Here is a 24,868-nt window from a genome sequence, read left to right on the forward strand (position 1 = left end):
TATCATTGGCCTTCATATGGGGTAATCAACTTTAATCACATTAGCATCTAAAGCTATAAGGGAACTGGTCCAATCAAAGGCAGACCAGTTCAAAAACTGGGGAATAATTATAGCAACACCTCGAGTTTCCTGATACCTCTCAATACTCGCTCCTAGCAAGGTCCCAGCCTTAAGTACAATCCTTATCCCCTTTTCAATTTTAAAGTCAGCCAGAAGTCGCTCCCTAGTCGGCAATGATGAGTGCAGTAAAATCCAGCAAACCACCAGAAGCGCAGACTGGTAATTTCTGCCAGCAGCCCTATCTCAAAACAGGATCAATTGAACCAGTTCGGAACATGTTTTAACAATCTGTTCCTGGAACATGGTCTCTCGTCGAAACTGCAATCTCCAGACACACTCCGATTCCTCAATAAACACAACATCATCCTTCTCCAGGAAACTTGGGTTTCAACGAGTACTCCACTCGAAGGGTATCTGGAATTTACAGCGCCAGCCACAAGACAGAGCAAGCATGGTAGACAGTGTGGCGGGCTATCTATCTATTGCTACCAGACTGTCAGCACGTATTAGCTACAATTGGATCTTGACTGGGTCACTGGCATTGTGGCCGACAATTTCTCCTCAGAGAGAAGCTACTACTGCTGAATGTTTACATCTCTCAATGTCCCAGCGAGAAAAAATCTAAACTGGACTGCCTGGTCGAAATTTTATGCAACATCCTAAGTACATATGGCAGTATACCATGTTTAATCTCTGGAGATTTCAATGCGAACCTCTATTACAACCAGTTTGAAGACCTAGGGATCACTCTTTCAGCAGTCCCCTCACACCTCGCCACACAAACATTACCACCAGGACTCAAACCATCTAAATTGGACGAATACGCAGTTCTCCAAATTAGCAGAGCTGGATATATAGTACAAACCCCCCCCCCCGGCCTGGACAAGAACCAATGGACGAACCCACTCATTTCTGGACTTCACACTGGCAAACAGCAAAATGTTCACCCTAATTGAGTGCCATTACATCGCAGCACTAGGGGGAAGTGATCATCGACCCCAAATAATATCATTATCCTTCAACATGCCTCGCCACCACACACTGGCCCACACGATATCAGACAGTCATATAGAGAATCTAAGACGAATGAAATGGTCGTCAAGCGCAGTCCCCTCTATCATGGAGAAATGCTGTCATCTTCTTCGTCCTCGAGGTGAAAAAGACATGCCCATTATTAACGGATGGGAAGCGCTTGTGACCAGTTTATTAAATGAATTTCCATCTAAATCCCATCCCCGGCCAGATCCTTCTCATCTTCGGATTTTTCCTGCAACAATAACATTAAAACAACTAAGAAACGCTGCCCTGCGCCGGACCAGAAAAAGCCTGGGAAACTTAATTTTATTTAACCATTACAAGTAAGCTCAAAAAGCTTTTCAGGCATCAGTGCACAAAGATAAACAATCAGTGTCAGACCAGTTCAGGCTGAAGCTAGTGTACGCCAGCAAAAAATCCAACACAAAGCTATTCGGGGCCCTCGTAAACATAAGCCCACTAGGAGGCAGCGGACATATCATTGCAAGCATAAGTGCTGACAATTGGACTAAGTTTCTATTTAATCACTTTAGAGAAAATTCAAGTGGGTCACAGCACCCTAGTCCCCATTCGATATTCAAATCTCGACCACCACCCACCGATGACCATACCACAGGCAACACTGGGCCTATTACCAAAGTTGAAGGCGACTTGGACAGATCCATACTCGAGAGGCCACGAAACGACTCGACCTCAGGGATGCTGATGACACACGAAATTCTAATAAACACCATCACCCAGATTATTAGGAAGTGTAGGTCAGATGGGTAGGTCAGACGGAGCACCTGGCCCTAACGGACTCCCCCAGGCCTTGTTTAAGTCAGATGAAACGTTGCGGTCAGGTCTCCTTGCACCACTTTGCAGGCTCAACAACCACATCCCAGGTTCCTGGAAAGGTGCCATCATTCATCCCATCTACAAAAGTGACAAAAGAGGACCCAAACAATTATAGAATGATAGCCCTCCTTGACATTGAATCCAAATATTATGCCAGCATTTTATTAGAAGAACTGACAACCTGGGTTAAATCAACACAGCGTCTCCCCTTCAACCAGACCGGCTTTGTTGCCAAGTCAGGCATAACCAGCAATCTTTTGGCATTATCTGTATTGATGGAGAAGGCTGACATCCTTCGCATGCAACTTTATTGCTGCCTTGTTGACTTTAAGGCGGCTTTTGATCGAGTGCCACACGGCCGCCGATGGCAAAAATGTGTCTGTTGGGGTATACCCCCGGCCCTTTTACAAGCTATCATCCAACTCCACACACAGACCTGGATAAGGATAAAGCTGGGGGATGGGTCCCATGTCTCAAAAAAGATCCAAACAGGAAGCGGTGTTAAACAAGGCTGCGTCTTAGCACCTCTCCTTTTTAACCTGTTTATTTCTGATCTATCCCCTTTACTTGACAAGGTTAATTCTCACCCCCCCAACTGGACGGACCCGTATCAGCAATCTGCTATATGCCGACGACCTCGTACTATTGAGCCACACAAAGGTTGGACTGCAGAGGCTTCTTGACGAACTCCTTCCCTATACACTTGAAAACGCTCTCGAATTAAACCTGTCAAAAACAAAAATAATTCATTTTAGTAAACAGAGGCAGCGGAAAAGCAGATGTTTTTTCAATAACAAAAGCATTGACACAGTGCTACACTACTTTTTCTTGACTCCAGAGCTTTTTTCACCAAACAAAGAGACGCCATCAAGGCAAAAGCACTGTCGCTGTAGGTCATGTGTGCAAAACTCTCAAAACACCTACTAGGACCAAGCCTACCCCCCCTGTTCAAAGTGATGGAGGCCAAGATCACAAATTATTTATCATATGGTCATGAGATTATGATGGGCTCAACTAACATCTTACTAAACATCTTACTATACAAATCAACCATCAGAATCTTCAAGCGAGCATGGCGTCTGCCACAGTCTTCATCTCCGGCACAAGTGAGATAAGAACTTGGCCTGTTAGATCACAATGGCGTTGAGGCTGCTGCTTTTATCAAGTTCTGTAATAGACTGTGTAATTCCCGGGACGACAGTCTTGAGATCAAACTCTGAAACGAAATATCGACCAGCGCTTCTAGCCAAAAATATCGGCACCACTTGGACCAATCCCTACAGCTCCTTGGAGTCTCTGAATATTGGGGAACAATCCATCACAGCAAGCTTTGAAGAGCGTAATCAAGCGAAGCGTTCAGCTCTGGTCTTTCAACTCCAACAGAGCAAAATCATCCAGAAGGAAGCACGCTTGGGCCGTTGTCTCCGATTACAAACCAGGTGTTGAGTCATCATACTTATCAAGTACTTATTCACTCTTCTCGAAGGTCAAATTCATTGCCATAAGGCTAGGCGAAAGGCCCTTTTTAAAGCATTTGCCACAATGGCGGCGCCTTAGTCACAAAATCGAATGCAGGGAATGCGGCTACCACTCCGAAAGCCTGGGGCACATTGCCTGCACATGCCCAGCTTACATGATAGAAGGACCTTATTGAGAGTGGAGAGGATCAAACTAGGTGCTCATGCATGCCGTCAGGCCATAATGGCAGCTTTGAATCAAGAAAACACAAAACTGAACATCTGGCTCACCAAATTTGTTGCCAGAGCTGCAAAAACGCTGGGGAAAGAAAAGGCAGCAATTACTTTGCCGGCTGGCCCAGCTATCTCTTTGCAACAAAAACTTCAGTGGCCACCGGCCCCCTTCACCAAGGCACATATGAACAATGTTCTCAGCACTTTAAAACCATCTGTCATACTTACTTATCTCTCCTTTTTAGATGTTTTTAAAAACACTCCGTGATAGCCATGTTATTTAATGAGCTCGATCCGCAAAAGAAAAATGCATAAGCGGACAATTTTTAAATGTTATCCATTTTTATTGCATTGTCATTGCACTAACCAAAGTCCTTTTCTCTCGCTTTTAAAAAAAAATTGTACACGTATACATGAGTTAAATGGTTTAAACATTTTGTTGTAATCAAACAATAAATTTGAAATTGAAAATAGTGGGGCAACGCACCTCCCCCTTAGCGTTCGAGCCACCACTGACCTCTGTACAGCATGGAATCTTGCAATGGGGACTAAGCCTACTAAAGCTCATCTCCAGACTCTACTTGATGAGCATGATAGAGCCATGACAACGGAAAACAACTCTGATACTACAGAGGTGGGAAATGTCAGTGAGGATAAGGAAGTTTCTCATTCCCCTACTGACATCACCTACACTGAGAGAAACTCTAGTAGTATGAAGTTGAGGAGGATCCTGGACTTCAAAAATAAGCTAAAAGGCTTGATCTGGAAGCTAAATTCTTAGCTATAGAAAAAGAAAGAGATGGGCTTAGGACCCCACTCTAGTGGCAGCAATAACTTAAAAGGGGGAAAGAAGTAGCCTTTGACCTTAAAATCACAAAAGGAATTGTGCCCAAATATGTAGAAAGTGACGATATCACCAAATGGTTTACAATCTTTGAGAGGGCTTGTAGAATGAGAACAACTCCTAACACTTGATGAGGCAGATGCTGAGTCCCATCACCTAATGAAGGAAACCCTGATTGAGGGCTTTGGACTCACCACTCACTGCAAAATTAAGTTTCAGGAGACTCGGAAAACCGGGATTCAGTCCTGGGTTGATTTTGAAGACTTTTCATTTAAAACACTAGGTGGTTGGTTAAAGGGATATCAGGTGCAAGATTATGATGGGCTTTATAATTTGCTTATGAAGGAACATCTATTAAGTAACTGTCCTTCTGAAAAGTTGCATCAATACCTGTTGTGCATGGGTTTGATCACTCTCCAGGAGTTGGGGAAGAAGGCTAACTATTGGGTCAAAACTAGAGTGTGCAAAAATAGCCAGGGAGAGGTGACCAAAAGAAAGGGGTTGTAAATCCCTGCCCCTCAAAAATAAATGGTGGCCCACTCTAGAGACAAAGATAAGGAGTCATCGATAGGTCCCCACAACTCTGACCAGGTGATTGGGCCCAAAACACCTCATAAAACAAAAGTGGGTACCAAGGTAAGGCCTGGTATCCCAAAAAAGCTTGGTGCTTTGACTATAAACAGAGAGAGCAACGAACCAAGGAATCCTCCTGTACTAAAAAGAAACCCAATGGTACACCTCCAGGGGTTGCCAGAGTAGCCTTTGAAGGTGATTCCTCAAATGAGGATGTCCTTGTAGCTTTAAATTGGGAAATGGGGCCATAAGGTGAGCCGGTGATTCCAGAGGGTAGCAGACTTTTCCACCACCTTCTGGGATACCTATGCCAGCCATACCATTGTGTATTGCAGGTAGGTATCCTCAGAGCAGTATATCCCAGGTGAAACTAAAAGAATAAGGGCTTTCCCTGGGAAGGTTACTCTTAGACCTGCGGCTTTAGCACCCCTAGAAATGGCTTGATCCCTTAGTTGGAGAAGAGTGGTAGTCAGTACAAACATCCTCCTTGATTGTCTCTAGATAAATGACCTCCCAGAGAATGGTCAGAGCCCAAAGGAGGAACTGGTCCACTGTCAGTCCTCTCTCAAGGGTTCTGGAGGGGCTGAACCTACTATTAGTACAAGTAGGCTGCAAAAGAAAAGGAGAAGATGTGGGGAAGGGAGACAATGTTTAGCGAAAGTTGCAGTGAGCCAAGAAGATCCTGCTACAGCTGAGGAGGACTCCACAGTTGGCAATGGCTAAGCCCTATCTGCCCCACAAGTGGTACTGACTAGTCAGGCAGCTGTTAAGCATGAGATGGTGGCTCCTCAGCTTACAGAAGAGAGAGTGGAAGGAAGGTGTTTGCTACAAGATATATTAACCGCCCACTCAAAAACTGCAGACAGGCCCCCTAAACCCAAAGAAACCAGCAAGTTAGCCCTTTCACCTGTCGGTGTAAAGTTAAAGGTGTGGTTCTGGGCACTGACAGCTGTCAGTGGCCTCTGTTGGGTGTTAGCCTTAATGGCTGCACTGTAATTGTCTTGGTGGTCTGACCCCATGGAAATAGCAAGCTAGGTCCCCTGACCCTGATGGTCATGGTGAAACTACTCAAGTTGTGGGTGACCTCTTTGGATATGCTCAGGTTTGCCCAGGCCAATATAAGGTTAGCAGATCTAAACACCTCTAACCCCAAAGAAAAGAGAATGTGTGAAGAAACTAAAGAACAGACAAAGTGCATTGTAAATCGGGTGCTAATACTGTTGAGATATGTCAGTGTCCCAAAGGAAGTGACCTGGACGGGGGGATGTAAGGCAGAGTAGCCCTTGCAAGAATTCAGCCTATTTCCTTACTCTTCCTCGCCTGACAGACCCGGAAGACCTAATTCAATTCAATTCAAAATATCTTTTATTTTGGTTAAAAACCCTAAAAAGGGCATACATCATTTAACACAGTACAGTGCAGGTTCACTTTTCAATACAAGGTGTTTGCAGATCAACATTGTACTAGCACTGAGTGCTACACACCTTAAAACATATTAAAAATATAAAAATATAAAAAGTCATATTCAGTCAACACATTAAAATTTAAAACGCTTCTTCCACATTAAGCTTACAGCAAAGAGACATCCATTAAGGACAAGAAGTGTAAGCTGAGACGCATCTGATTTTTAAATTCTCCGTGTCTCTAGGAATTTCCTGGTCCCCAAGTTGCAACAGAGTGGTTTGATCCACTTCCTTCTCGAGTTGGTATACGCCTGGTAAAAGACCAAGACATGTGCAAGATTTTCTTCAGTGGTCAAGTGCATAATACGCAACTAGCTTCCTCCTCGCCCCCTAGCAATTTAACCATTTGGCCATGTTAGAGTTAGTCTGGAGAATATCAAAAGGGAATTTCATAAAAAGTGTCTTTGCCAGAAAGCCTTCCTAAGCTGGGGTTACAATGGACCCTATTTAATATATAGTAGCAGTAGGTTTATTTTCATGCCTTCTTGAAGTGGGCTGTTAATGAGAAACACCTTAAACCTTACTTGTTAAACCAGGTCTGTACATAACAACTCCATGGAAAAGTAACAAGGCCATCAAGTTCCAAAAGATCCCTCCTTGTAACACGTGATTTCATGTGTGACCCAAAATCTTACCCAAAATTATAGACGTCTTAAGGTGTCTGGCTAGATGTTCTAGTCCCCTAATACCAATGTCATAGTACACTGGTGTCACAAGTGTGTGTGCAGGAAAGTATAGTAACATCCTTGCAAATTTATTTTCGCCCACTTTAATGTACATGCATGCATTATCCTCCTCCCCGCAGTTCCGCCTTGTAAAGGACCACTATTTAGGCCCTATATTTGTAGACCTCCAAGGCTGGTGACACTGCCTTAGATTTGGTGACTTGGTGCTTTTTTTAACAATTACCATGAAGGTTTGCAGCAGAACTGTTTTGGATTGCTTATTTGAGGTTTCCATGACAACTTTGCATCTATTTTAATACCGAAGTAGCAAAAATTAGTCATGTACTTCAGTTTTTGTTGATGGGCAGCAATCATTTTTCTTAAGGTCTTGTGCGAACTAATGGCCATATATTTTGCATTATTAGAGTTGGTTTCTAGACCCTTTAGACTACAATAATCGCTGAAGCTGTCTAGTAGCCTTTGCAACTCCTTTGGTTTGTGGGTTAGCAAGATAGTATCATTGGTAAACAGTAACGGAGATATTGGAGTCTCACCTAATTTCGAGGAGCCGTGGTTGCACTTCTGCAGGTATTGCATAACATCATTGATGTATAGTGAAAACAGAATAGTTGCCAGCACCCATCCCTGCCACACACCCCCATTGATGGTATCTGTGAGATCGCCTCTGTGTCCTCAATGAACTTTAGCATAATCATCTTGGTGGAGTCTATCTGTACCAAAAGATCATTAGGTACACCTTGGGTTTTCAATGAGTCCCATAAGGAACCCCAGGGAACCAGGTCAAAAGCTGCTTTCAAGTCAACATAAGCTACGTACAGGTGTCCTTCCATCAGTAATGTGTCTTTCCATGCTATGAATAAAAGCCTAAAGATTTGGTCAATCGTAATAACTCCTAATCTAAAACGTGCTTGGCATGATGAGAGAATATTATTCTCATCTATTCAATTTCTGAGTTTGGTTAGAAATTGTTCTGCATATACTTTTGGCAAGATGTCAATCAGACTGATAGGTCTGTAGTTACCAGGATCTTGTTTGTTACTCATTTTAAAAATAGGTACAATTTTAGTCCCACTCCACGTATCTGGTACTGTTGCTCTGAGGCCTCTGCGTTGCATAACAAGTTTACGTATGGGGCCCACACTGCCTTAGCATGTCTCAAAAGGTCCTCTTAACTTGGAATACACTCCCAAGTTGCGTCTGAGTCTCTGGGCTTGTTGGCTAGAGGGGGTAGTGTAGGAAACTAGAGTTTGCTTGCAGTAGTCCCCCCACTTTGTGCCTCGTATTTGATGCAACCTTGCCTGAAGTGCACTGGGTTCCTGCTAGCCAGGTCCGCAGTGCCAGTGTCCTTTTCCAGAACAAGTTCACTGGTCAGTTGATCCTCAATTAATCAGGTCTTTAGCCCTTCTGCAAGTCCCTAGCAAGTGGTATCCCTGGTACCTAGGGCATAGGTACTAAAGAGGGTCCCTAAAAGCTGGAGCTTATATTGTCCCACTCTAAGGGACCCAGCACCAAAGTTATGCAGAGTGCCACTGAAGGCTGCGTGACGAGGAGCCCTAAAAAGTGAAAACATGAAATGGCACACACCCTGTGTGCCTTATCCCCTAACACTGCATGTAATATTTGTAGGTCACCCCTACAGCAGGTCTTACAGCCCCAAGGAAGTAGTGTATTATATTACATGTGAGGCTATCTGCAGGAGCAGACAAGCCCCTGTGCTCACCAGTTCAATTACTGCCAGTACAAGTGAACAGGAAAGCCATCTTAAAGGATGTACACGACACTGGGCTAAACAAGTTTCCTAGCTACAAAATGGCTTCACTGAAACTTATGGTGTTTGGTATCAAACACTTCATATTAATAAACCCACACTGATTCCAGTAATGGATTTATTCATACATGCACCCAGGGGGTACCTTAGAGGTACCCCCTTGAAACCTACTGATCTCTAGTGTGTTGGCTCACTGGTCCTGTCCAGCCTGCCAACACAGACATGTTTGTGACCCCCTGGAGGTGAGAGCCGACATTCTCTGAGGTCGGAAACAAAGCCTGCTCTGGCAGGAGGTGTTGTCACCTCTTCCAAGCGGAATGACTAGTAATCTTCATATCTAGGCAGGAGACTTCAAAGGCCTCCACTCCCTGTAACATTAATCCTGACTTCCCCCAGATAGGCAAAATGCCACCCCCTTCCCAGGGCCCATTTGGCACCAGGACAGGTGGGAAAATTAGCTAGTCAGGAGGCATGTTCACCTCAGGCTAGTGCCACCCCTTAAGATAGGCTACCTGAAATGGACACGACTAGGACAATTCCACCATCTTGTTTTTTTATGGAATTAGGTCCTCTGTGTCACGGGCATGCCCACTTGCCACCGAAAGTTGTTATATAGAGGGTGTAGTCACCCTAAAGGTAGATAGCCCATTGACATTCCCTGTAATGCCACTAAATACAGAATTTAGGTGCCACCCCTGATGCCAGGACTTCAGAGATTCAATGGACCAAAAGAAGAATTGGACTGATAACTTTGATGACCCGAGAACCAAGGAGCATAACTGACTTGGCACCAACCTTGCAGCCTGCCTGCTGCACCCCTTTCTCATGGAGAAACCGACTTGTCCTGCCGACTTCCTACACTCCAAGAAACCCAGAGGGCTACCAGTGCTTCGAAAATTGCCAAAGAACTCCCTTAGAGTGGAGGAGCTACTCCCTTACAGCCGCAGGCACCAAAAGAAGCAAGGACAGGTTCACCGACCTGCTGCTTACTGCTACTACTGACACTGCACCCACCCAGTAATAGGTCACCATGCTCCTACAGGCCAGATCTGTCCTCTCTCCAAGTGCTAGGACGCCAGGACCGTTCGCAGCTTCAAAGTACCAACGCCTGGGGTACCTCATCCCTCGCATCAACCAAGGCTTGTTGTGTCAAGTCTGGACACCAATGCTGAGGAAAACTGACTTGAACATTGAGGGACTTCTGGAACAGTGAGACCCACACTAAGAGTGGCCAGCTGTTCTGTTTGCCCCCTCCAGCAGAGCCTCCGACTGCCGCCATCTGACACCTCTGTGTGTCTCGGCACTCATGCCCCAGGGAGTCCGAGGGAGGTGGGGGTGCCCACTGTGTCCTGAGACACACAAGCGCCGAGCCCATCCTTGGGTCTGGCCAGATTGGACTAACAGTTGCCACCTGCAGCCTCTTTCTGCCGGCCCCCCTCCAACCGTGACTGACTCCAGCACCGAAACTGATGCCCAAAGACACCACTGTACCCGAGCTCCACAGCCCAAGGTGAAGAACAGTCCTGTAAGTCACTGTTAAGTGCCTGAATGAAGTACATGTTTCCCCCATAGGATAACATTAACACTCTCTAAAATTGCATTGTGTCTGCTTTTGAAAACTGTAAAAATCCATAGCTCAAAAACTACTTACCCAATTCAGATGATCTTGGCATCTAAATTCTTATAAAAATACTTTTATAAATTGGGGTTGGATTTCTTTGAGTGTGTATCTCACTTACTGCCTTTATGTGTTCAATGAATGCTAAGCACTGCCCTCTGATTGGCCTAACTGCTCGCCCACACTACCACAAAAGAGAGCTTTTGAGTTATCATGTGTGCCTCTGTCAGCCAACTGGAGTTTGCCTGGTCTCTTGACACAATATATCTAATTTTGGTCCACTATATGAAGAGCCACCTTCCTACAGTACTGCCATGAACAACAATTAGGGATGGGCAGGGGCCGCTGGCATGTACCTTGGTTCCCCATGCACTGTCCTTTGTGATCCCATTGTTAGCCATGAACTCAGAGTTTCTTAGGGCAGATCCAGGAACCTACTTTACTTAACATGACATAAGCTTCACGTAGCTGCTCAGCAGCAAATAGGCAGCTGACCCTAAAGTACTTGTGGGACAAAGGCATACAACTGACATCACTGGGTGTCAAAGAGTGTGTGAGGTGAGTGCTGGTACCCCTAGCATGTTGGTAACTCATTGTTCTTGGGGACCAGTACACTGGTGCTTAAACATTATAGTTAGTTATTATTGTGAGCTTATATGTTATAACATTATACTTGGTGCTTTTTTAGAGGAGTTATTTACATAAGGTCTTGTTTATTACATATTGCAGGTAACGCGTTGCATTGTGGAAGTGCTCTCAAATGCTCTGGGAAAAGCTAATGCTCCACCAATAAATCCTCTCTGCAAGGAGATTCTGAAGAAGAGTAAGTATTAGTAAACAATAGACAAACCCTGTATCCACAATTAGATTTGAAGTTTTTAACATTTATATTATGGTTGTTAAATTATGGTAGTCAGTAACATTAACAATATGCCATTTAACAGTTTTATAACATCATATTAATATCACTGATCTTAAATTAATGCATCCTAATGTTTACCCTATGGATTCTTCGTTGCTCTTATTTTTTACCCTTACAGAGCATCTATTGTTTATTTCAGTTTCTAAAAGTCATAACTCCTTGCTATGACATCACAACAGTTGATAACAAAACTGGTTATCAACTGTTGTAATTTCATAAAGGCCTTCCAAGTCAGGTTACAGGGCTCTCTGAGAGCCTGCCACTGCAGCACTAAAAGCAGAAAGCACAGTTGCAGTATGGGGAAGGAAGGCGGGGTGGGTAATGGATTTAGGTTAGGGATAGAAGGTAAGATGTTTATTTTTCACATTTGTGTAGGGGAGGAGAGGGCATGTTATGTATAGCTCTCCCGTTATCCCATAAGTTGCAGATGATTTTGGGGGCCATACATAACATAAAATTATAGATCAGTTAAAAGTGAATTACGAGGATGTTTTTCACCTCGGGATTTTGACATCATAGACAACTTTAGCTTTACTCTTGTTATCTATTTGATGTCACTCAGAACCCCTCAGTGCAAAACATCCTGTAATTAACTGCTACCCATCTATAGTTCTATATATCTATTTTGTGAAAATGAGGCAGGTGATGTCTAGTCAAAGTAAGTGTTCATATTTTAGAGCTCTATAGTGATATGTGCTACCTATGTTTACAGAATATTTGACCCTTAAAATTCAGTCAAGAAGAAAAATAACACCAGATCATAGCTTCAAAGGTTAGTATCTTGACTACCTGGTTGGTGTAGTTTGACAGCATGCCAAGTTTGTTCGCATGGGGAAAGGAAGTGTTAAAAAGAGTTCACTCATTTTGGGATCTATACCTTCACCAAGGCTTGTCTGTGCTCAGCACAGAGCCCTGGAAAAAAGAATCATTCCGTAAACCAGGCAACAACTCATTGAATCAACATGATCTCAGAAAATTATGCATTTCACAGAAGAGGATAGTTGTGAGCACTGAGAGAAAGACACAACACCAGCACCACTGACCACCATTTCCAGAATCAACTTTGGTCAAACAAAATGTGTGAATTCAGCTGTAATGTCCCAAACCCAACTAAGATGGCTTGGTAGCATTGGACGGCCAGAACCTTCTAAGTTCTTGTAGACACAGAGCTATTTATCATTAGCATGCAATGAGTGCTCTTGTTTTCTAGATCACAACAACCAGACCTGACCACAGCTCGGACCACTATCTAAACATATGTGGACACACCTCTTTTATTTAGAAGCTTCACAGCGACATTCTCCATTGCCACCAGGCCCACTATAGCATATACATGGGACAGCTGCAGAAGCTCCTTGGAACGCTGCCTATAACAAAAGAAGGACTGCCCTGCTGGACCCTTGAACTGCAACATGCAGACTTGCACTCTAAAGGACTGAACCTGCGGAACTCACAAGACGCCACAAAGAAAGGGCTGTGCCTTACTCAAAGAAAAAGGAGTGAGCTTCCTGATAAATAACAAGTATCACAGAGCTAGAAGAAGTCACCTTCAAATCCAAAGAGAGGACCACCCCAGCTGACCAGTTGAAACAAAATGTTTCCCGGTCTGTGCAGCTGCATTGTGGAAATGGAGTCATAGCCACAAGAGGAAATCCAGTGTTACTAAACACTTGGCTGGAGCTACTGGACCCTTATTTCGCCCGCAGGAACTCAGAATCAACCAAATCTCAAAGTTTGGAAACTTTCTGCAAAGTTTTGCAGACTATCTCTAGGAGAAGACCAGCTTGATGTTGAGATTCAAGTTGCCATCATCGAACCATGAATCGGCCTGACCATGCTGGTTTATCCAGAGACTTACCAAGGCATCGCTCTGCAGCAGCTGCTGTCATCAAAGCGAATTTCGAATCCGAGAAGCCAGATGACCTTCAGACAAGCGCATCAACGAGAGAAAAGCTCCAAGAAAAAGACTAAGTATGAAGGTAACCTTTTGACAATGACCTAGCCATTGCGGATGACCAAAAACTTTGACTTTGTCCCGGTCCAGCACAACCAGAAAGCTAAAAGTGGCGCTTTAAGCTTTCTGGGATTGGAAGGCAAAAATGTGGATTTAAACTTTGAAAATTCTTATCTCCGGTTCCCTACATTTGTTTTTTGTTGTTTTGCTATTGTTTTAAAGATACAGATGTTCTCTATTTCTATAAAGTGATGTAATTTTGTTGTGTCTTTGACTTATTTACTGTTTTGGTGATATGAAATGCTTCATACTTACCTGACGGTTAAGTTAAGCCTGAATGCTCATTTGCCAAGCTACCAAGGGTTGATCAAGGATTAATTTTTTGAGACTAGACTGTACCTACTAGTGATTGTCGTATTATTAATAGCTGAAGGTGAATACCCCCACCCTCTAATTATCCACTTTCCTACACATATTACATGTAACAAGTTAACCCAATGTTATCCTATAAGAGAGGTAGGCCTGCAGTAGTGAAAACAAATTTAAGAGTTTTTCACTACCAGGACATGTAAAAGTATATTGCAAACTTTTTAAATACACTGCACTCTGCCCTTGTGGCTATTTAGGGCCTACCCTAGGGGTGACTTAAATGTATTATAAAAGGTTTAGGCCTGTAAAAAGGTTTATTTGGCAGGAAGAAATAGTATTATAGAAATGCACACAAAGGCTGCAATGGCAAAGTTGGTGGCAAAATCAGTGCTGCAGGCCCATTAGTAGCATTTAATTTACATGCCATGGTACCGCTTTACTAGGGACTTACAAGTAAATTAAATATGTCAATTGGGGACAATTGAATGTTATCATGTTTTAAGGAGTGAGTACATGCACACTTTAGCACTGGCTAGCAGTGGTATTGTGCACAGAGTCCTAAGGCCAGCAAAAACGAGATCAGCAAAAACAAGAGGAAAAAGACAACATTTTGAGAGATGACCACCCTAGACTGACAGGTCCAACGTGTGTTTCCCTCAGCAGAAAGAGGAGGAGAACTATCTATCCTCTTGGGAATTCTTATGAAAAAGGCAGAACAACCTGGGGAGACCATCAGCATTGTCATTGTGTAACCCAGGACGGTGTGCCATCATAAAGTCCATTCCGTGTAGGGAGCTCAAACACCTAAAAAATTCGGAATTCTCCACCCTCACATTCATCAACCATTTGAGGGGCCTGTGGTCAATCTGAACCAAATATACCTCTTTTTAACGCATGCTTTTTCCCCACAGGGAATTACAACGCGGTTCTTACGAAGACCGCGTTGTAACAACTCATACCATTACCCCGCAATTCGTAACAACCACTTGCAGAGCGGGGGGCGCTAGATGTTGGAATAGTATCATTTACTATTCCAACTTCAGTATGTGCAACAGTAGGGAAGGTGTTGGATTTTAAATCCAATACCTTCTGCCCCCTCTGCAAGTCATTGTTCCGACTTGCCGAGTCATGGTATGCATTGTTACAAGACTGTTGTTGTAAAAACCGTGTTGCAATCCCCTGTGGGAAAAAGTATTCGTGGTTAACGAAGTTTACCATCTGAACCTGGCACTGAGCCCCAGAAATATATGTTCTTTGCTTCTTCAGTGCCCAAACCATAGCAAAGGCTTCTCTCTCCATAGCACTCCAACTCTGTACTTACAAGTAAATTAAATGTGGCAATTGGATTTAAAGTATACAGAGTCCTAAGACCAACAACATCGAGTTCAGAAAAAAATGGAGGAGTAAGACAAAAGGTTTGCGGGAAGACCACCCAAAGGGTGATAGGTCTAGCAGTGGCATTGATCACATAAAACAAAAATCAATAGAGATTATGCAATTTTTCCACATTTGCCATGAAATAGGAGCCATTCTATCAAAACCCTCTGACAGCCGCGGTCGGTAGTAGGAGTTTCTGCAGGGCGATGACGTAGGGAGTGTGAGGGGCAGGGTGGGGGGTAGTAATGTATGGATTACGGAGTTTAACAGGTAAGTAAACATATAAATAAATAAAATGAATTTCGTTGCGCGCACTGCATTGCATTTGGTGTGAAAACGTTTGTTTTCATAGCAAATATAAAACCTGACCACACTCCCTTCCCATGTATTTATATGCAATTCCAAGTAACAAATGCACCAGCAATGAAGTAAGACTAATTTAGCCAAGGTTGACCGAACTACTTGCTTTTCACGCATTTAATTGTGAATAAAATGAGCCAAACTTGGAGATAATTTTAATACAAAAATACAATGTCCAAGTAAAACCCAAAAGTCCCATCTTATTAGTTAAACCAATGAAAGTATCAGGATAGTTTGGATATGTATTAAATCTCTCCCTGGGAGTATTAGTAGAAATATTACCAATAGCATAATGCTTTATTTTTATGCAACTGACATCCAGTGCCACTTGTCTGGTGACATCTTCTTTCATTTCATCTGGCATTCTGTGCAGCCTGACAATTGACCCCAGAAGATCGATTGATAATAGATTGAAAATATTGAGAGAAAAATATACCGACAGATAATTCTAAATTTGCTATACCGATCTCCATTTATGTGTACCTATGTGGTACATATTTCTGAAAGGTGCGTAGATGCAGAGTTAGGAATAGTAAATCTATACTTCCCTATATGCATTTACTTTTCTATATTTTGTCCCTCAAAATTTTGTCCTTGATATCCTTCTATCACGATATATTCTGGGGGTCTATATTCAGTATTACAAGTCTTTGGCATGAAATGGCATATTATAAAAAAAAAAGATAGGTCGTATGCATTGGGTCATGTCCTTGTTCAGAGTTTGTCATTATGATGCGGAGAGAAAAGCTTCAGTTGACGCAAGTTCTGTTGATCCATGAATGTTGCCCGCCTGCAATTTTAAAGCTATTGGAGAGATTCTCTCACTACGTGATGTCTGGAACAATGCAATCATATTTTTTCGATGATCAGTTTTAGAGGCATCTATCTTCAAAATGTTGTTCCATCAATATCATGATGCCACTATTGAAACAGGGCTGGTTCACAAACTGCATTTTGTTGTATATTTTGTAGTTCTACAGTAGTACTACAAAACTTGCTACGAATTCCTATTCATAAACTTCACTTTTGCAGTAAGTTACACTTTTGCAGTAACTTACACTTTTATAGTAAGCCACTACCTCAGTTATCTTCTACAGGAGGATTTTTAAGCACCAGTAGTTGGCCATGTCTGGTGTTGGACTTACTACAGATGTGTACGTTACTACAAAAGTGTAAGCTACTAGCAAAGTGTAGTTAGTTTTGTAAATACCAAAAAGTAGTAAACTTACTCAAAATTGTAAACTTAATTTAAAGTGTAAGTTACCTTTCAGAATCGGGCTCAAAAAGTACACATGTGGATCTATTGAGAAGTTGCTCTCTTGAAGATCTTGCATTTCAAGCTAAAATACATTATAAAGCAACTCATTTCAGACCTCATCCTTCCTTTAAAGAGGATTTTACTTTCAAGCCTCATCGCTTCTCAGATCTCTATCAGTGTTACTTGTACATTTTCATGGGCTCAATCCGGAATAATGTCATGCGAAGGAAAGTAGAAAACCTTCAGATATGATAATTCACCCTTGTTTCCTCCATTTTCACCTCATTATTGCAGTTAGCCAGAGATGATAGTCTCTACAAGTACTAAGCATGAACCTTGAAAATTGAACAAATGATTATGTAGATGAATAAGGATCTAAATATCGATCTATTTTGAAATCAAGAAAGAAGCACATGACAGCGATGGCAGGACAGGGCAATGATTAAATGAGAATCCAAAAGACAGTATTGCACCATCTGAAAGGTGCATTACCACACATTGTAGCTATGAGAAAGAGTAACTCTGCACAAAGTCATTCAGTGCTTGAGCAAGATTTTTATCGCCGTGCATCGCCGGATTTTATCGCAGAGATAACGTGCTATTAGCAACGTTTATCTCTAAAGCGATAAAATATCCGGCGATATCGGCAAAATGCGTAAATATCGCTGGATCATGCATTAACGCCAATAGCGTCTTAACCTGAATATCCAACTCCCATTGGATATACAGGTTAAGAACTGGTCTGAACAGGCATTAGTTTTCAGCAATATTCGCGCTTAGCGTGAATTTTTTTATCGCTACGCCTGCGTTGATAATAGGCGATAGCCATGTTAGCGACTGCTTTCAGTTGCTAACAGGTTGGGTACGCCCACTTTGCATGTCATTAGCGATAAATATCGCTGACATGCAAAGTGGGCCCCAAACCGCTCGCTATCGCTCAAAGCTGTCGCTAACTGATGTTAGCGACAGATTGCTAATACGGCGATGAAATTATCGCGGCTTTGCGGCCGAAAGCGTCCGCAAAAGCGTCGATAATTTCATGTCGCCCGCCTTGATAATATGCCCCCCAGTCTTTCCCTATCTCCTTCCGATATGCATCAGCTGATTACAAAATGAGGAGAGGAAGGTCAGCATATTGGAGCAAATGAGAAAAGAGGAGATTAATTGTACCTAAAGATATAACCTTGAAGCAGAATGCAATCACAACAGGACTAGGAAATTAAAAAGAAGGACATATTTTGGCAGAAGAGATTTTTTAACTTCTGAATATTAATAACTGAGCCTGGTATGAGAATGAGTTTTCGTACCAGAAATTATTTTTTACAGCAACAGGCTGAGATAGCTCGTGCAGATGTTAAAATGTGAGAAGATCTAAACAAAACTAAGGTAGAAAGTAAAGTTTGTTTCTACAGCAGAAAAAGTTCAACAAAGATGTGGGACATCATGGCTAGAATGTAAATGTAAGAGGAGCACTCAGAATATAACCATAAGAGCATCTATAAACTACCTGATCTAAGGGTGCAGCACTACTGAAATGTGTTGGCTAGCACAAGAGATTAAGTGACAACTCAGTAGGAGAAAACCTACTTGTAGTGCGCACTGTTCCTACTGGAAAAATCCTTTTTCCAACAATTTGAGAAAAACTACTGTTCAGATTAATCAATACTCAATGAATACTATATAGTTTCTCGTTCTATTATTTAATTCATAGAACTTTTATGCAACATGTATACATTAATACATTCTACTCATGTATAATAATATTTATCTATTGGTTCTGATGAACAATAAATCTCTGTTTACATGAAAATAAGACTTTGTATACAACGTATATTCTCTTTACATGTCTCTGGGCATTTCAAATACATTGATCATAGGTGATACACGGAATGATATAAGTTGATAATCTTGAAAATCGAAGCCCAATGCATTTCGGGACCCGGAGGTACCCTTCCTCAGGGGCGAAATCCTAAAACATACAGAAGAGCTAATCAGTACAAAAATGGAAAAATATTTACAGCTTTATATGAAATATTTAGGACGTGAAAGACACTAAAGGGGAAACAATGATATATGATGGTATTAAACATTGTACATTGGAAATAAAGTTGAAAACTGAATATGTATTCTAGCAAGCTTGATCTACATAACCAGGTATAAATCATAAAACACATCACATCATATGTTGATCACATCGAACCTTCTGAAGGGTATTGCGCTCATATTACAAATACACCATGCAAGTAAACAGATATAAGTCTAATATATCGTGGACATGATATCGAACCCAGTTTAAAGGCGAACAGTGCACATAAAATTCTCATCATTCAAACTCTGAGAAAACTCAATCTCATGAGGAAACCATATTATAACATGCTTATGTGATGCAAATGTTAATATAAACCCTAAAAGAATATACAGCATCAAGAATTTCATCATTAAAAGGCACAGGAAGCACTGTAATATACTAATTAATGTAATACTTTGTGTATGATCACATTTTCATGTATGCATCTGTAGACTGGATGAGTGTAGAAAATGGTATGCTACTACTGGGTTATCTTAACTCCCGATAAAAAACCTGTAGGAGAATGAAAAACTGAATATTTTATGTAGGCATTATGCTCTTCGTCTGACTACCAAACACGTCAAGGGAGATGGATATGTACCTGTGGCATACAGAAATACTTGGTGACGATGGTCTCAGGACCCAATGAGATTAGCAATGTACAGCTGTATACACAAAAACGAAATACTACATTAGAAGGTGGAATGTGTTCTAAACCTTCAGCATACTAACAGTTCCGTAAAAATACATTGCCGCGCATACCTACTACTGGGGCGCTGTCCCGAAAATGGCAAGAGCAGTGACTACGGGTGCGGTAACAAATAATTTCGTAGAAGCTTTTCGGCGATGTATGCTGAAAAAACATAACGAGAGGGTATCCCTGTTGAGTAACGCTCACTTATAAACAGGAAAAATCTTTTCCAAACTGTTGTTGCTAAGTAAGTTACCTTGGGTGGTAGGTTGTGAATTTGAAGGCACACCGTAAGCGGTTGCTTGTAAGGTGAATTACGGCTACGGGAATGTTGCGGAAATGGGAACCGCTAAACAAATAAGAAAAATCGACTATTATAGTGGGGTTACTACTAACGTAAATGAAACAATACTATGGCTGGAAACAATGCGAGAGGCACATGTACCTTTGCTTATAATCAGTGATCTTCCTCACTCTTAACTTGGGTGGTCGATTGTAAATTTGAAGTGCGAGAGGCACATTTACCTTAGCTTCTACTTAGTGCTCTTCTTCACTCTCATGAACTCCGACTGAAAATTTCAGGTAACCGCGAAAGGTTACCATACAGCTTGTAAAGAGTTCCAATGCTAGGATCGCTGCTAGTGGTTGTGGGATATGTGGTTCCATCAAGACGAACTATAAAGAGGGGCTGGCGAGAAATTATAGTTCGTCTTGATGGAACCACATATCCCACAACCACTAGCAGCAATCCTAGCATTGAAACTCTTTATAAACTGTATGGTAACCTTTCGCGGTTACCTGAAATTTTCAGTCGGAGTTCATGAGAGTGAAGAAGAGCACTAAGTAGAAGCTAAGGTAAATGTGCCTCTCGCACTGTTCCCAGCCATAGTATCGTTTTATTAACGTTATGAGAAATCCCATTATAACAGTTGTCCTTCTTATTTGTTTAGCGGTTCCCGTTTCCGCAATATTCCCGTAGCCGGAATTCTCCTTAAAAACTATCGCTTACAGCGTGCCTTCAAATTTACAATCGACCAGCCAAGTTAAGAGTGAGGAAGATCACTGATTATAAGCAAAGGTACATGTGCCTCTCGCATTGTTTCCAGCCATAGTATTGTTTCATTTACGTTAGTAGTAACCCCACTATAATAGTCGATTTTTCTTATTTGTTTAGCGGTTCCCGTTTCCGCAACATTCCCGTAGCCGTAATTCACCTTACAAGCAACCGCTTACGGTGTGCCTTCAAATTCACAACCTACCACCCAAGGTAACTTACTTAGCAACAACAGTTTGCAAAAGATTTTTCCTGTTTATAAGTGAGCGTTACTCAACAGGGATACCCTCTCGTTATGTTTTTTCAGTATACATCGCCGAAAAGCTTCTACGAAATTATTTGTTACCGCGCCCGTAGTCACTGCTCTTGCCATTTTCGGGACAGCGCCCCAGTAGTAGGTATGCGCGGCAATGTATTTTTACGGAACTATTAGTATGCTGAAGGTTTAGAACACATTCCACCTTCTAATGTAGTATTTCGTTTTTGTGTATACAGCTGTACATTGCTAATCTCATTGGGTCCTGAGACCATCGTCACCAAGCATTTCTGTATGCCACAGGTACATATCCATCTCCCTTGACGTGTTTGGTAGTCAGACGAAGAGCATAATGCCTACATAAAATATTCTGTTTTTCATTCTCCTACAGGTTTTTTTATCGGGAGTTAAGTTAACCAAGTAGTAGCATACCATTTTCTACACTCATCCAGTCTACAGATGCATACATGAAAATGTGATCATACACAAAGTATTACATTAATTAGTATATTACGATGCTTCCTGTGCATTTTAATGATGAAATTCTTGATGCTGTATATTCTTTTAGGGTTTATATTAACATTTGCATCACATAAGCATGTTATAATATGGTTTCCTCATGAGATTGAGTTTTCTCAGAGTTTGAATGATGAGAATTTTATGTGCACTGTTCGCCTTTAAACTGGGTCCGATATCATGTCCACGATATATTAGACTTATATCTGTTTACTTGCATGGTGTATTTGTAATATGAGCGCAATACCCTTCAGAAGGTTCGATGTGATCAACATATGATGTGATGTGTTTTATGATTTATACCTGGTTATGTAGATCAAGCTTGCTAGAATACATATTCAGTTTTCAACTTTATTTCCAATGTACAATGTTTAATACCATCATATATCATTGTTTCCCCTTTAGTGTCTTTCACATCCTAAATATTTCATATAAAGCTGTAAATATTTTTCCATTTTTGTACTGATTAGCTCTTCTGTATGTTTTAGGATTTCGCCCCTGAGGAAGGGTACCTCCGGGTCCCGAAATGCATTGGGCTTCGATTTTCAAGATTATCAACTTATATCATTCCGTGTATCACCTATGATCAATGTATTTGAAATGCCCAGAGACATGTAAAGAGAATATACGTTGTATACAAAGTCTTATAATCATGTAAACAGAGATTTATTGTTCTTCAGAACCAATAGATAAATATTAATATACATGAGTAGAATGTATTAATGTATACATGTTGCATAAAAGTTCTATGAATTAAATAATAGAACGAGAAACTATATAGTATTCATTGAGTATTGATTAATCTGAACAGTAGTTTTTCTCAAATTGTTGGAAAAAGGATTTTTCCAGTAGGAACAGTGCGCACTACAAGTAGGTTTTCTCCTACTTAGTTGTCACGGACATCATGGCTAACCAGAAAGTAAAACAAGCATTGGTAGATGATTTGGTTTAGCCTATGTGATTATCAATACATTTTTGTTGTTGTAATTTGTACTTTTGTGAGTAGTTGCATAATATAAGTTACTGAAAGTGCAATAAAGTGTTATGAGTTGTTTATTGATAAAGTCAATGTATTTTGTTTTTATTGGTGGTATTATAAAATGGTTATATTAGGTAATGGGGGAGGTTAATTTAATTTTTTAAACAACGTTTTTCCTTATAAGTACGGTCTAAGTGCGTGCAGCTATGGGCAGACCAATGAAAGGGGTAATGAAAAACAAAACAAGCAGAATGTAAGGAATATGTACTTAAAAACAAATAAACTAGTTTATGAACATGGTTGAAAAGGTGTTCTTGGGTGATTGGCTAGTGATAATATAAAGATAAGAAGAACTACAGTTTTTTTTTTTTGCAATGAGCATCTGACCAGATAGATATATAGATAGAGATAGCTAGATAGATAGCTAGATAGATAGCTAGATAGCTAGATAGCTAGATAGATAGATAGATAGATAGATAGATAGATAGATAGATAGATAGATAGATAGATAGATAGATAGATAGATAGATAGATAGATAGATAGATAGATAGATAGATAGATAGATAGATAGATAGATAGATAGATAGATAGATTGAACTTTTTGCCTTCCTCCTAGCCTTTTTTGTGACATGGTGTTGGTGGTTTTAGTACTCTGGGCACTTTAGCACTGCTGTTCAGTGTAAAGTGCAAGTGCTCTCTGTGGTAAACATGGTAAGATTGGTCTACACCTGTTTGGCATTTTTAATTTACCTGTCAGTCCCTTGTAAAGTGGTATCTCAGAAACCCAGGGCCAGTAAATGAAATGCTACTGGTTGGCTTGCAGCGCTGATTGTGCCACCCACTAAAGTAGCCTTTCAAACCTGTCTCAGGCCTCTGCCAATGCCAGGCCTGTGCACGCAGTGTTACTGCCGCTGTGACGTGACACCTAAAGTGTGTGCCACGTTTGTGACCCCCCATTTACTGCATGTCAGTCACCCCTAAGGTAGGCCCTAGCTAGCCCTATGGGCAGGGTGCATAGTAGGTAAAAGGTAGGACATGTACCTTAAGTGTGTGACATGTGCTGGTAGTGACAAACAGCCATTTTGGTTTCCCACTGCTGTGAGGCTGCCCTCCCATAGGAATGCATTGGGGATTTCCTGATACGTGTTTCAGTGGTAATTCCTTATATGAGAGGAGCAGTGTGGTAAAGTTTGGTATGGTTGGAATAGTAATAATACATGTTGTGCAATGTTGTGCACAGATTTATTATCACTATTTTAGAAATGCCACTTTTGGAAGTTTTTGGCATTTCTGTGTGCTGTGGGTCTGCTTGCCTGATGTGTATTGCATGTCTGGTTCTGGAGTGATAGGGGCTGGTGAGGTGTGTGTGGCTCCACGAAGGGCAGGGTGAGTCAGCGCTAGGCTGAATAGTTGATTTGCATTTGGAGTAGTGGGAGGAGTAGTACCCTGACCCTGAACAGGTTGGCGCCTGCCTAGTTGAATGCTGGCTCTGCCCCCCCTGTGGTGTGTCTCATGACCGAGCCCCCACCTGACAAAGGGGAAGAGGAGCCCTGTAAACAGAGTGTTACATTACCCCCCATAACCAGTTGAGACTGGTTCCCCCAAGCCCTGTGCCAGGGCAGACAAAGAGAAATGTGATATAAATATTGGGGTTGTGACCGCATGTGGTTGTGCTTCCTTGTGCTTAGGGGATACTTGCTGCTGCTGGGCCCCAGGAGGAACCGCCATGAGGGACTGCCTCCCTGCTGGAGTGCCATGTGACCTGGCCTGCCTGGGTCCAGTCTTTTTGCCCTGGGACTCTGGGGGGCAAGAGGAGAGGACTGCTCCTGTGTTTGGCACACCTTTTGTGCCCAACTTGCTTTTGAGCCTCTTAGCTCCTAGCGCCTCGTGAAGGCTTCAAGGATCTGGCTTAAGGCGCAGAGGAGGATGAAAGGGGCGTAAAACCGGCAGCGCTGGGCTGCAAAGTACCCAGAGGGAATCCCAGCATGGGGATCCGACTGTGCTGTGGGATGGAAGCAGGAGCCCACCCCGCATTCATGCCAGCCTTGGGAAGCGGGAGCCTACCCCGCTGTTGTGTGCCCCTCTGAGCGGGAGCCCACCCCGCATTTGTGCTTATTTAAAAGCGAGAGCCCACCCCTCCTTGGCCCGGATAAGAGGAGCGCCGCACCTCGAATGCGATGCAGAAGTCAGGCATCTTGCCTGGTTGGGGACGTGGCCAGAGGCGTGGCAGCGTGACTCGGAAGCCTGACAGATTGCGCCGGAGGAAGGCGGGCCCCCGTGTGCAGTGGGAGACTCGCATGTCTGGCCCAGAAGAAGTAATCCAGATGGGAGCCTACCCCACCTTCGTGACTGCCAAAAAAGGAAAGGAGACCTCGCTCCCTGTGTCGGTCTGTCATGGCCCGGCCAGAAGTCAGGCAAGTCTGCCTGATAAGGGGTGGAGCTTCCCCTAATGGAGACGGAGCCCTGAGCGGCTCACAGGCGCTGCCCA

General features: G+C 42.3%; 1 protein-coding gene across 1 annotated transcript in view; it reads left to right on the top strand.

Annotated features, from left to right (window-relative positions):
- The window catches only part of CHGB (chromogranin B), a 270,210-nt gene that overhangs the window by 177,852 nt on the left and 67,490 nt on the right, over positions 1 to 24,868 (top strand). Inside the window, exon 3 of the mRNA XM_086927682.1 lies at positions 11,305 to 11,398. Within this exon, the coding sequence (XP_086783808.1) occupies positions 11,305 to 11,398 (94 nt within the window). The remainder of the gene's footprint in view (positions 1 to 11,304; positions 11,399 to 24,868) is intronic.

This window comes from Lissotriton vulgaris, chromosome 6 (assembly GCF_964263255.1).
Source record: "Lissotriton vulgaris chromosome 6, aLisVul1.2, whole genome shotgun sequence".
NCBI classification, from domain to species: Eukaryota; Metazoa; Chordata; class Amphibia; order Caudata; family Salamandridae; genus Lissotriton; species Lissotriton vulgaris.